This window comes from Notothenia coriiceps, unplaced genomic scaffold (assembly GCF_000735185.1).
Source record: "Notothenia coriiceps isolate Sejong01 unplaced genomic scaffold, NC01 NC01_scaffold00028421, whole genome shotgun sequence".
NCBI classification, from domain to species: domain Eukaryota; kingdom Metazoa; phylum Chordata; class Actinopteri; order Perciformes; family Nototheniidae; genus Notothenia; species Notothenia coriiceps.
The window spans coordinates 157645-172659 of NW_011361122.1; the positions used below are offsets into that span (position 1 = coordinate 157645).

At 37.5% G+C, this 15015-nt stretch overlaps 1 protein-coding gene across 1 annotated transcript in view; it reads left to right on the forward strand.

Annotated features, from left to right (window-relative positions):
• The window catches only part of homer3b (homer scaffold protein 3b), a 36441-nt gene extending 21706 nt beyond the window's left edge, over positions 1-14735 (forward strand). Inside the window, exons 7-11 of the mRNA XM_010785860.1 lie at positions 83-219; positions 3677-3833; positions 8283-8393; positions 9265-9345; positions 11273-14735. Coding sequence (XP_010784162.1) covers positions 83-219; positions 3677-3833; positions 8283-8393; positions 9265-9345; positions 11273-11458 — 672 coding nt within the window. The 3' untranslated portion in view covers positions 11459-14735. The remainder of the gene's footprint in view (positions 1-82; positions 220-3676; positions 3834-8282; positions 8394-9264; positions 9346-11272) is intronic.
• The last annotated feature ends 280 nt before the right edge of the window (positions 14736-15015 follow it).

Here is a 15015-nt window from a genome sequence, read left to right on the forward strand (position 1 = left end):
TCCTCAAGAAAACCCACTACTATGTACCCTGTTAAGGTCTCTTGCTCATGTCCTGTATGTGATGTCCTCCTTGTTGCTCCAGGAGCTGTCGGAGGAGCGCCACTCACCGCCGCTGCTCACCGTCAATGGGCCGGGCGAGGAAAAGCTGTTTCGCAGCAAGAGTGCTGAAGTCGAGCTGACGGTGGAGAAGGAGAAAGTCAAAAAAATGTTGTCTGAAGGGTAAGGACACATTTGTTTTCATCAGCATGAAGTATATCATGCTATTGTGTTCATCGCGCCTATGGTCTGGAGAGAAAGCTTAAAGGCCTACATTTTTCAAGCACAACTCATTAAGAAGCACTTCAGTTAATAGTTAGTAGTCGAAAAATATAAATCTTTAATCCAAAATGTGACTTGAGTAAAAGCACAAAAGTAATGTCAACAAAATGCTTTTAAACAATCAAAACCAAAAGCACATTTTTTTTATATAGAATTGCTATTTTTATAGTGTTATGTTATTATAGAATATTACATCATTTTGTTTTTATCACTCACCTCATACCTTTTATTGTTGTAGTTCATCAATGTGGAGCCAATCTTGAATACTTCCTCCTGGGTAGATTAGTAGTTGTTTTGCACCATATAATATAAGCACATCGTGTGTTTTTTAAGAAATAATGATATACTACGTATACATATGGTTGAGTGAAAGGTTTCATTTCCATTTGAAATTCTCAAAGGAAATGCACACGTTTTATATTACTTAGTGCCCTGATACCAGCTGTATGTGTGGATGGTTGTGTGCAAAATGTTATGTTCAGTGAGATGTGCTAGATTCAGGAGACGGAGGAACATTTACTTCACATTGAAAGTTGTTTTTACACCTCACTGCTGTTTTGCATAATGTATTTTATTAAACTGCCTGGTACAAAAAACACATTTTATTTTTTTTGATAGCTGTAATGCTATAATAAATATTTCACGTTTTATCAGACAGCGAACCTAACTTATATTTTATTTAGAACATTTATTTGACAACATGGTGCAGTGTGAAGAGATACAGGAACAACTGATTCCTGCATTGAAAATGTACGCTGAGAGAACACGATGTTTATGAAAGAATCTTTATTTTGCAGCAGCATAGAAATAATACCAACACTCCATTACAATAACACACAAGACACAGAGACATAAAGTACATATTAAAATAAGGCAGTGAGAGCTGCAGATGTGAGTGTGTGGGAGTACTGGAATGGAGATGTTATTTGTTAGAGTTGAAAGAGTTTACTACAAAGGTTGTAATCTCATCTCCAACCCCCTGCTTGAGCAGAGGAAGATGCCCTGAGCATTTTGTTGAGCTCTATACTATACAGCGTATTAAGTGTTACTCAAACTGTGGAAAGCCTTTCCTCACAAATGACGAGCGATTAAACTGCAGAGCTGCCCAAAGATTTCCCACCATAAGGTTCAGTTTTTCTCATAGATGTTTCTAGCAAAATAATTAATAACAACGAATGAAATAATATTAATGATTATTCAAGAATAATAATAATTATTCTTTCTGGCTCATAGCCAAACTTCTCATCAACATCCACTGAAAGCTGTTCACAGCCTTTTGAATTATCTTTCCATCAAACAAAGCTGAAAAAAATACTCATTGGCACGGGGAACAGGTTTTGTAGAGACAGCAGTTGGGATTTATTCTACAAACAACACGTCCATCCTGTTATCCGTCCAGAGAGCCGAGCTGGTACCCACACTGTCTTTCTTAACTGACAGGGAAGCATCACATCCACATTAACTACCTCATGGTTACCCTTTCACTCGGAGAGTACATGTAAATTACAAGGGCCTGTTATTGGTATTTTGGTGATAAAACTAAATAATGATCAACTGAATCTGCAATTTAATTTCTAAAACATTTCTTTTTGGTTGACTCTCGAGCTCTGTCATCAGCGTAATTTTTCGGCTACAGCTGTAAGCTCTAAAGCCCACTGTATAACAGAGTGAATATTGTACATTAACCTATTAGTTTCCATAAATACAACTCCAAATGAATGCTAATGTTGATCCATAACTGTGGATGTGCTAACAACATTAACATATCAACTTGAATTCGTTTTAATGTTGTCAACCTTGTTTTTGCTGCCCCCATGTGGCCAGAAAAAGTCTCCTATTGCATTTTAAAAAGACATAATGCAGAAATTAAGTATTGTAATCACACAAATAAGGAAGAACTCAGGAAAAGAAAATGAAAAGCTCCACCTTTTACACACATGAAAAATACTTGTCAAGTAATATGGGGAAGGAAAAATGCCAACAATGTCGAAACCTTTGAGGCAAGATACTTGGAGAGAGTATGGATAAATGGAGAATATGTAGAGCTTTGGTTTTCATGGCAGGTACCATTGATCCAGGGCATTGGAGTCTGACTCATACTGCAGACTAAATGTAAAATTAAAACTGTAAAATAATGTAAAAATGGTTCTTCAGAATTGAATAAGTGTACCTCTGAGAGTAAATAACTCACCCGTGTAAGATTTGTTCTCTTTCTCCTTCTTAGTTCTAACAAAGCACCACAGACAGCAGACTGCTGTGTAAGGAAAGGTATTGCGTGTGTGCGTGTCTCTTGTTTAGAATATACAGAAGAAACCAGTCTTTTAGTCATGGCCTTAGGTTTGACTTCTCTAAGTGTGTGTGTGTAACCAGCCATACCGGTGATGAATTTAGGAGCTCATAATTATCGTCGCCATCCTGGTTCTCATTATTGATCACTCAACATACCATTAGAGACCAGGAATCAGAAACAAAACACTCATGCCCGTCTGCTTTCAACCTATCATCCCAACGGTTTTATTTCCTGATTGTCTAAAGCCTACGCAGGCTTTTTCTCCTGTTGCTATGGTGAGCAGTTTTATGGTTGCCAAGCAAAGCTGTTAGTTAGGTTGTCATGGCAAGGAGTTTTCTCAACTCTGTCTTACTGTGTGAAAGCTCTCCGGTTTTTATTAAATATCACGACTGACACTGATCTTTTCAAAAAAATGATGTTTATTAAAAAAATGTGGCTTGTAAAAAATGCACATGAATCACAGTTAAAAAGAAAAAACATAATAATAATAATAATAATAATAATCAAAGTACTTTGATACTTTGCATCTTAATAGATCAAAATTAAACCAAGCCATACTTTATTTTAAGTGTGTGGAATTCAGTCCTTTAGCCACACATGGCAGGATAATGCTTCACCTGTGTTGCTTTATTTCCCTGCCACCCTGTGGTCTCTGTAATTATCTGCTATTAATGAATCGTACTGTTCTGTTTCTTTGCAAGTTATGAGCATAACTTTAAAAATCAAATGAATGACAAAGTATATACAACAGAAAGATAGAATTTAGAAATTCAAAAGGTTAATAAAACATTTATTGTATTTCAGTGGATAAACATAGTTTTTGAATTGAATGAAAGACATTTAAAAACCTGGCCTTCTGGCTCCTAAAAAATACTAAAACAAACTCCAAACAGCTTGTGCAACATGATATAAATGTCTGTTGTTATCTGCTGAATTTTCAATCTCTAGCTATGCCTTCTCCGACCGTAACTCAACAATATTTTGTATCTATGTGAAATGTGAAAGATGTCATAAATTGGGATTCCTGCTTTAAGTTAAGTCTCTGTTCTTTCTGTGTCTTCCTTTCAGGTCAATGTGTGAGATAAACCTGGAGGCCGAGCTCTTCACGCTGCAGGACAGTAACGCTAAGCTGGTGGCAGCTCTGCAGGAGGCCAGCAGCAGCGTGGAGCAGTGGAAGCAGCAGCTGGATGAATACCAGGAGGAGACCGACCGCCTCAGAGACCAGGTGACGCAGAGCGGGCCAATGATACAATACCCCTGCAGCTCAAAACTACGAAGTGCAATTCACAATGTCTGCTAAAAGCTGAGACTGTTGAGGTGCTGATGATTCAATTTAGTGTTCATTTCTGAGGCCGTAGTTAATGTGTTATCAAGCAAATGTTGTATTTCACACAATTTTGAGTCTATTCTTGCCCTATGACATTATTTTAAACATGTTTGAAACTGACTATACAAGCAATTCAGGATACAATAAGCCATCTTAACAATAATATACAACAAACGTTCCCATTAGAGTTGTACTATTTCAACACTTCAAAGTGTATCAAGAAGGAATGCTATGTTTCAACTATTTATCATCTGTTGAACCAATGTTTGGGTTAATTTAACCGGTGATAGTAGTGTGAAGCATTAGTGTTGTTACTATAGTTATGCCTTACTTTAAATACAAGTTTCCCACATATTTTTAACTTAAGTTTTCTTTTTACTTTGTCGTTTTACAATCACAATTGAGGGTCTTAAAGGCTGTGCTTTTTTCTCATAATAAATGATATTTATATAGCGCCTTTCAAGGGACCCAAGGTCGCTGTACATGGTGGATAAACAAAACAGACACTGCCCAAAGGGAAAATGTACTTTCTGTTCTCTTGGTGTAGTAGGAGGTCAAACGGTAATCGCTCAGAAATACGGATGAAAAGTTGCATAAAACAGGTTTGATCAGCGTCACAAACCCTGCATAGACTTCCTGTTTCGATTTAGTGTGCTCAGTTTAATATTTTTACATCAGTGCTGCATTAAGTAATTCCCTGCTTCCTGTCAATAGTTTCTGACCCAAAAGAGGAAATATGAAGTCTAAAAAAACAAGTCACTATAAAAAGTATTTGATTCAGGGACAAGGGTATCTGCATATGCTGAGGAGCAGTTTTTTGGGGGGTAGTTTGGATACTCTCAATCTGAAAACACAAATCTGGGAAACAAAATACGTATTTAGAGTTATCATTAGCCAAATTAAATCAAACTAATACATTTTTTATGAAGTATAATCAGGTTATATATTCATATGCTTATATTCTGAAATTAAACAAAAGGACTCTTTGTTTAGCAATGTTTATGGTCTATAAGACTATTTTTCTTACTTCCCTCACTATGTGATCACTCGGATAGCGACTGGAAATTATTCAGAATTTTTATAAGAGCAATCATTTATAACTATCACATTAAAATCCCCACACAGATTTAGTCTCTTCCAAACTGCAGATGCATTTTTCATCCAGCCCTTCCTTGGGATATTTCTGTTGACAGGCTCCCTGGATAATGGCAGATATTTCATCTTTCATTTACAGAGAGGAAATTATGCCCTTGGTCAAGCTTAACAAGGCTTCCTCAATGCGACAGAATTAAGTGCTGCTGCAACCGGCCTGCAATGGAACCATAACCACCAGTGACAGAAAACTGGCCCTTTTTTATTTTTAGCCCACACTGTGGTTTCATATCTGCGAGTCCAGGTGAAGGTTACCCCCCCAAAACACAAACACACAGTTACACACACACTGCAGCAAAGTCAACCAGGTGGCTAGAAGTAGAGCAGGCCGCCAGGGATTGTCAATTGGGTTTGAGAGGGGGGGCAGGGTTTATTTTTTTATTTTTTGGGGGGACAGGACGCCCTATAGGCCCTACTGCCCATCCTCCCCTCTTTCTGCCCCAGTTAACGAAAGAAGATAAATCATCATAACTGCAGAGGGAGAGAGGCTGGATTGTTCTACCTCGTCACACTCGGCTTCAGCCATGTTTGTGTTGATCGGCCTTGTTTGTGTTGATCCACAGCAGAACGTTTATTCTCTGTGTTGACTTTGACCCATGCTCAGTACTAATGAGAATTAGCAACATATGGAGTGCAGTACTTGGGTATATAATGTATTTGATTGTAGCAGATTTTAATAGGTTTGATGCTTGATTTCTGTCAATATGTTGTTTGGATTACATTTTGCTAATTTATTTAGCTTTGCTCGTGATTTTAACTATTGTACGTTTTAGAGAATCAGGAATCTGAATAAGATGTCAATGCAAATGTATAGTTTGTATATATATAAATACAATATCATTTGTTTTTCAATCTCCTATGAATTGGTTGACAGCAAAAGGTTTCTAGATAATAATTTAGATACGAAATTGGAGATGTTGCATGTTTTTCTCCATGTGTATCTGTTTGGAGGTCAGACACGGAGCGGGTGCCTCTGGGGACAGCAGCTGTCACACAGAGTGGATATGAAGGTGTTGAATCCTCTGGGATCATGTGGACCCACAACGTGGCGTAGCGTGAAATTTATGAAAAGGGACTTTGAAAATACAGAGTAGATGCTAAAGGGAGGAAATGAAATTGTTCACATGGGAGCAGGAATCCCTCTGCCCCTTCACACACACATCTACATTGGAGAGATGAAGAAATGACCAGCATTGTGATGATAACTGCATCGTCAAAATAACCTAAAGACTGAGGGTCAACTGTTAATTAATTAAATAAATTATTTTCTGACAGCAAACTATTATTATTATTATCAATATTGATTATTTAAATGCTTAGACTTCTTACAGTTTATTTTAGAGATTCAAGATGATTGTAGTAATTTTCCAAACAAAAGCTTCACTGTCAGATGTCATTGTGAAAAAAGGCACATTTTTTATCAATTTAATCCAATTACTCTCACTTTCATGTAACATGTTATCTGCACGGGAGATATTCCTCAACTCATTTGACCTAACTTGTTTCAACGCTTAAACACGAAACGTACATTTTTTTTTAGGGCAAATACAAACATTCAGATACTCAAACTGTGCAGAGTTCAGAAGGACTAATGTCAGATTGATAAGGCTCAGATAACATTATGTTGTTTGTTTTCTCAGTGTGAAGTCATCTGTGTAAAGCTTGTTATGCACAAAGCCTCTTGTTTCCAACTTTGTTAACACTAGGGACACCATTATATTGTTGTTTTAATCAGATTACTCCTAGAGCATGCTGAAATGAAAGTCAAAACTTTAAATCACATCCTGTTCCAACTTCAAAGGCTGAACAATTTGTTTAGTCAAAATGTCACTCACCATCTTTTTGGTTTTCCCATAAATATGTTAAACACAAGGAAGTGGGTCAGATTGGGGAGAACAAATTATAAATTTCTACAAGGTCACATCCAAAAAAGAAATCTTCAATGCAAAGTTTCAGCTCCGTGACCACAGGCAGTTGTGAGTTAATGTTGTTAGTGTGGTGACTGCATGTATCTGTGTGTATGGAGATATTCAAGAGAGAGAATTAATTGTGTTTATGTAGATGGGTGTGTGTAGGCGATGTGACCCTCAGTTGAAGTTCCTCATTTCCATCAGTAACAATTATCACACTACTTGTATATTTGTATGGACTATATTGTACTTGATAGTCGCTGCCGTCATGTAAAACCCTTTTTAAAGCTAATTTTGCTGATTTCCGTAGTGTGTGATGGAGGTAAAGGGTAATTTGATTTATAAAATGACCCCCCATATTGTGGCATAGCTTTTGAAAATATTGTTTATGTAACATTTTCAAAGCTTTTCATTGGATCACAGCTAAAATGAAATCCCAGTAAATAATTTTCTCTAGATAGAGAAATAGATTTTTGTTTACCAACCACATACTTGTTTGTCAGCAAATTACGCAAAATCTGTTTAAGGATTCCCATGAAACTTGGTCTGATCCAACTAAGATTAAAAATGTACGTTTTTTTTTCTGTAGTAGTTTCAAATCGATACAATGTTAAATGACCTCTGTGCTTGAGTGTAAGATGGAGAATGGTTTAGCATTGTTACATTTTCTGTTTCTTTATGTCTAGTCTGCTGCTGATGTTCATCAATAAGGCTCCAAATGAGAGCCATGTTGTTTACAAAGGAGACTAATTTTCTTACAATTCTATTCATTGTTATGCCTCCACGTTGGCTGCTGCGTCTGCCATGGCACGAGGCATAAGGTTTTTGGTTGGTTAGTCGGTCTATTTGTCCTTTTCATTCTTATAAATGCGACGATTCAGCAATGCCATGAAGAAATGTTCTTAAATGTGGCACAAAAAGTCACTTGAAATGAACTGATCAAAATGTTACTTTCAGAGTTATTCAAAATATGATTTAAAAATACATTTGTACTTAAAAAATGTGAAGACAGGGTCCAAACTGAAGTACTTCAGCAGCTCTTGGATGGATTGCATTGACATTTGGTGCAGACATCTCTCGCTCCCAGAGACCACCAACCAAACACCAGATGGCTGACATTTAACACCTTAATAACGATTTGATAGATTGAAGTACAGCCTCACAGAGCCACTAGCAAGGCGGTTAAATCTTAATCTTATCTTATATAATGTCTAAAATGAAACGCGCTTTATAAATTAGTTTAGTTAAGAAGTATGTATTGATTGTGTGTCTGTCTGTGTTGCAGGTGGCGGAGCTTGAGGGCCAGCTGGGGCACCCTGCTGCCGGTCAGTCTGCGAGAGAGGAGCTGAGTCAGTCCCTGGAGGAGCTGGAGGCCCTGCTGAGCGCCAAAGATCAGGCAAGAACACAAGTTCACTGCACTGCACTTTGTCCAAATCCATCTCCTAACCTCAAAGAAACCTCAGTGTGGAAAGCCAGCCTAGAGAAGCAAATAATATACTGCCAATAATTCACTGGATATGTGTTTGTATTCCGTTTTTGAGAATAGAGCCTCCATATCCATCTGATGAAGGTTTAAAAAACATTTGCTAATTAATAAATATATTAAGAAAAGAGAGTTTGAAAAGTATAAAGTGCCAGTTTAAGTATGTATACTCACTAAATTAACTTAAAACTTCAAATAAGATATTTCCGATTCAATAACCAAAAGATAGTTACTGAACAAAATGTTGAGAAGAGAACGCTCTATGGGGATTTTACTTAAGCTCTTCTTTTGTAACTTTAAATGTTTGGCCTAAAGAGAGCTTTGGAAAAATACCAGATACTTTATTAGCTATTTCCAAGTTTACTTTAATATGATGTTTTATGTCCCTTATGTCAATTTCCATCAAATGCATTCTGGGCACATTTTCTCTGCATAAATAAAACCAAACGATAAAATTAAATATTCCTTGAAAGCACCTTGCTGCTGTCCTCCTTCCTCAATTACATAACCATGTCTGTCAATCATCTAAACAAGTTTAATTGTGGCTTGATTATTCATGCGAGCTCAAGGTGGTATGTTCCCCCAGGGGCTGAGTCCCCCTCCTCCCCGGAAACATCAAGGTGCCCCAAACCTTATCACCAACCTCATAAATGGCCCTTTTTAATCCACATGAAGTTTTAGGGTGCAAAACACAAGATGAATATTCGATGATCTTAGCAGCAGGAAGGGTGAATATGTGGGAAGTGGGGTGGTGTTGTGACAGTTCAAATCACTGTGCTTTCAGGAAATTCACAATCTACAGAGCAAGAAAACAGATGTGGGTGAGCTGGAGAAGGAAAGAGAAGAGACCATACAGAGACTTGAGGTGAGACACAAAAAAAGGCTAAATGTTCTTTTTCTTTTTCATGAAAAACCGTCATGTTGCATTCAATTTGCTTAATTGCCATTTCTCCCATGTCAGCAGACAGTAAAGAGGCTCCAAAGAGAAATTATTCACTGAAGTGATCCATAGGAACCAACATTCTTCGACACTAATATCTGAGATCTTTCAGTAATACGGAAAATCACCAAAGAAAATGTGTCCTAGGACATTCTAACTCTTAAAGAACATCTACAACAGACTCATGAAATATGAGAAATAGAACTGGTTCATTGTATTTGTATTTCTCACCTACATTGTCAAAAGTAGAAAATCCACTTTCATTGACAGGGAGATGAAAGCATTTCATCTTCCGTGTGAACATAGACATTATTTTCTGATGCTTGCGATTCATTTGCAAAGAGTTCAACACGTCAGTCTTCACAGAATTTCTATTCAAGTCCTTATTCCAGTACAAACTGTTTTATGACTACTATATATTCATATCAGAAATGTTCATTGTGTGTTTTATATGTTACTGATGTATCTGGTTCTGTTATCTTCACCATATAAGATTTATTTTAACATGGCTCAGATGGTTTGAGGTGTCCATGCTAGACTAGAAGCTTCCTTGTATAGTATATTATTCAACAAACCATTGTAAAGTATGTCATAAAAAATGTGAAGAATGCTAATAGGTCGTTTTCTATTGCTCTAAAAACCAAACAGGGTGGAACATCTAAGTGCTGATACTGTGGCTGAAACAAAGGCAGCACAGTGCATACCTGCAGCAGATAATCAGTATAGGAGAACTCGTACTTCAAGGAGAAGTTAATAGTGTCAAGTCGCCATGCTAACGCAGGGGATAATACCTGATGCATATTGCATAGCCCTAATTAGGTTCTCCATCATTTTGAGCAGTGGTGTCAGTTGTGAATTATGTGTATTCATATATGACCTTTGCTGTCCTTGGGTTACTTCCATAATCTATTCATTGGTGCATTTGGCATACAGAATTACTCAAAATGGCACATTTAAAATTTACAATATAAACAGTTTATATACTATGACATCCTCTGAAAACTTCATATCAGTGTGCAGCCACACAAGGAGTGAGAGTTTACATGCATTTAAGTAACGCTGGACTGTTTTTTGAGATACCAGTGCTTTACTGGTACCTCCTCTGAAGCTGTTCCACGACGGCTGCTGCTGCTAGTTTTCTCTGCTCCAGTTTGAATTGGCAGTTTTAGTCATTGTTAGTGTATGCATCAGTACTATATAAATGTTCATGTTCACAGAATACACAAATACTTCCAATAAAGATTAAAGGTGTGTAGACTTACACTAGGATACATTGTACTCATGCTACACTAAGCTAGCGGATATAAACATGCACAAATATGTATACCCTAATTTTGAGTATTGATAATCGGTGTGCCCAAGAGTTCAATAGGGGAACCACGCAGGTAGGAGAAAAGCATTGACCATAGCACATGTCATTTTTGAACACTCATCCCACTTTAACATTTATCAGCATATTGTTAAGTACAGAGCTGGCAGATATAACAGCAGGAGTCAGGGTATTCCAGGCCTACATTTGTAGACATTCTTGACCAGGGTGGTTTACAATACAGCTCTGTAATGTACATCCCAAAACCAAATTCATTATACATTGTTAAGAATTCTGGTTGCAGGTCAAAATAATTAAAAGAAGGAATGCAAATTGAACACCAACCCATGCAGACAATATATCCATATCTCCATGCAGATGTATAAAACTGTACTAACAACTAGGGATGCCAGCGATATTCGATTTTTCGAATATTCGTTACAGTCTCCATAATCGAAAATTATTTTTAAAATTGTATTTTATTTATATATTTTTGTATTATTATTTATGTTTCCCTACTAACAACAGTTCATGTGTGTACAGGATCTGGAGAGACTCAACAGCAACCTGGAGGATCGGGTCCAGAGTACTGAGAAGACGCTGGCGTCCAGCCGGGAGGAGCAGAACCAGGCGGAGGTCGAGGTCCAGCGCATCATCGAGGTTCTGGACGTCAAAATCTGCGACCTGAACGACTTGAGACAGAGCCTGGCAAAACTCATCGACAAATAGCCACAGCTACAGTCGGGTTGCATCTCCACAGTCAGCTCTGGTTCCAACCGTGGCGCTTTGATTTGTGTTTTACTGGTTTATCAGGAGAGCAACAATCAAAGCACTATGGAGGAACTTTTACTGGTGTTTACCTCCATGGATCTGTGTTTATAAGATCAGTGCAGGTAAACAGCAGGTATCAGAATCCTCTTTTAAGGTGCTATGTGCAGAATAAAACAGTATTGTGACATTAATACTGGAGCCTCGGTATTATTATCATAAACAGTTGACAGTGTGGTTCAACTTGCTACTACAGCTTGTTTCTCTATATCCTTGATCCTAGCTGCTGCATGTCATTTAGCCCCTGAAGAGGATAACAGCATTTATACACCAGGTTTTTACTCTTTTCACTATCTGCCATCAATGAACACTCAGAAAGCTTTCCATCAATTATCTCCAAAAGCAGCACTCTCCTCTGTATGATGCTATAGCAGTCCAGTGTATTCTGTCAGTATCTGACGGTTTACAATGAGAAATGCTGAGTAGTGGCTCCTGAATGGTCTGAATTGTTTATGGTAATTTTACTGATGCCCCAAAGGACTGAGGTAATCATTTATTGATATCAAAACATACTTAAAGCACCTTGAGGAATTAAACCAAAATGAATTCTGTGCTTGCTATTTTGCAAAAGTAGACATTTCGTACCCGTTATTCAGTTTTTATGTGATGTACTGTATCTTTATTTAATACAGAGAGGGTGATCCACGTGTATGAGTATATTCCCTTACTGAATTAAGTGGCAGAAAAACTAGGAAAGAAACAAAAAAACAAGTTCCTGACGGTGTTTATTAAAAGCCAGCAGTGTGCCGCTTTCCTGCAGGGACACGTATTAAAACTTGAAATGGTTGAAAAATAAAGGTTTATGTGCAATTACATTTTAATACCTATATGAATCATAAATATTTGATCATAATTCTGCACCTCTGGTTTATAGAAACAACAATAAAACTATCCATAAATGTTTTGTTCACTTCAGTTTGGCAGAAGTCTTAAACAGCCCAAATCTGAAGTGAGCCCTGTGTAGATAACATTTATAGATATGTATTTTCTCACAAGGTTTTGTAGAACTCAAAAGTCACTGCAAGTAATAGAAATGTCTACTTTTACACAGTAACAACTTTGAGTACAGTTCATGTTGAGGACACCGTTCATGAAACACTGTGGAGATGTACCCAGGAAGAGTGAGGTCATGATAAGCACACGTCGAGGCAAAAACAAACCTGAATAACTCCAGCTCCAGTTGACCATCAGCAGGCTGGACTTGCTTCACACCAGCCAGAACAAAACAAACTAATACATTCGAAACATTACCCAAATGTGTCCTGCCATTGTACAACCTTTTTTCTCCATGTTTCATAAGGACTGCTCTTTTCTCACCACTATATTCTATTATTCATGGTGGGTTACTCACTGTCAGAATGGGAAATTGGAGATTGCTATCACCCAATTTTCTGCTAAATTCAAGCTGCTACCGGGTTGATCAGCATTTGAAGGAGAGGTCCAGACATGTGGCTGTGGACAGAGACACTACTTTCCCACCCTGCTGAGTTGAACCTGGGGCTACACTTGATTATGTTTGTGCCAAGTTTGTTTTGTTTACATGTGTCAATGTCCACAATATCATCCGGTTCTACTTTATGTACATGTTCTTCTTTGCTCAACACTAACACTTACCATAACAGTAAAAATAACCCGCAGAGCATAGATCACAAAGAGAGCACTGCATGAGATCTGAAGAAGCCCCGTAGCTACCGAGGAATCTGAAGCTGCTTGTGTGCACAAAACTTAGCAGGCTTCAACCTGACAGTGCTCGAGATAAAAAGCACAAATGCAGTAGTTTTTAGTAAAAAGGTACTCAATTCAGTTGTCTGTCAGCTTTGTATGTGAACCTCTGATGCACAGTATCTATTGATACCCCCGATGAGTTATTGAATACATCATGTGACGTAATATAGGTACAAATAATGTGCAGTTCAATATGCAGTAACTGCCATAATCCTACTAACATGTCAACGTGATGGTAATATAATAAACTACCAGTTAATGCACCAGAACTCTTTAATTACCGTAACCTGCAATTATTGCTTTTAGGGGTTGTATCATAACTGATGGTTTATTTATAATGACACTGTTTAATATATAGTTTGAGTTGGATTTCCTGTCCTACAAGATTGCACAAACATATCGCATTTACTGTCCTAAAATCAGTACTACCAGTTAATGTTATTTTCATCAATTTGACAAACCATCTTGGAGTTCTGACATCAGCCGCTACATGTAAGAATTATTTAATTAGCAATAATGTTTTTAGCTTAGATGACTGATAATAGTTTACAGGTTATAAGACCTCTGTAAAGCCTTTTTCTCCTCAGTTTCAACAACAGAAGTGCTTCTTCACAACTGGTCCACCAGATTGACCAGCCTTATATTAAGCATGGAGAAATTGTAGAGGCCATCGCCTCCTCTGCACGAGCTCATCATGGTTGATGTCACAAACACTTTGCTTCAAGGGCCTTATTCCAGTGTATCACTAATGCACAATAACACTGTACATACATGATATTACTGTGTACACAGAAAGGGAGCTCCAGGCTGCGACAGCAATTTCAGTAATATTGTAGGTTTCAAAAAAGTTAAAGAAGAAATCTACAGAATATTTCAGGCTATTCAGGGATCTGCTACTGATGTGCATTATTCTGTTTCAATATGGCTGCCCTGGATTGCATAAATGTTGAAACCCCTTATTGAAAGGGATAATGCATTCTGGGAAATGCAGAAATCTGAACCACAAATAAATTGTAGAGTAAACAGAATGTTTTAAATATCGGAGTGGATTCCTTTTTATACTGTATACACTGGAATAAGGCCTTTAAAAAAACAAAAGCTACAGCTTCAAAAGAAAATGCAGTACCAAAGATGCACCTGTCATGATAAAGCCACTTAACTGGAAAAAACAACTTCATCTCAGATGTTTTAAATCGAACTTGTTCTTATAATTGCTGTCTCTACATTTGACATTTCAGTAAGACCCAAATGACCTCACGTTGCTTTAGTTCGTTTCATTGAAATGTTGGTCAACAAGAGGAAAAAAGGGTCCTTCAGATGCCGTTTTGATCTTTTATAAGAATAACTAAGCTTGTAGAGAGCATGTGTTTGTATGGTACAATATTTAGAAAATGTGAGATGAGTTCCTTATATTTGTATAGAACTGTTTGACATTAAAACCCGGTCATGTAAAGTCACTGCTGTGGTCTTTGGGAGGGGAGGGCAAGGAAAAAAAACTCTTTATAATCCATCATAAAAGTCCTTTACTTGCACTGTGAAGTGTTCAAACTGATCTGTATTGTTAGAAATGCATTTGGACACTTGTTACTTTGCTTGTGTAACTTGGTCAGACAGAAACGAGATGTACCATTGTGAGTGCCGGATTGAAACCACTCTTTACCAGCACTGTGCTAGACAATTTTTGGAGTGCACCCATTGTTGGTTTAGACCTGAGCCAGTTCCAAGCAGCAGGG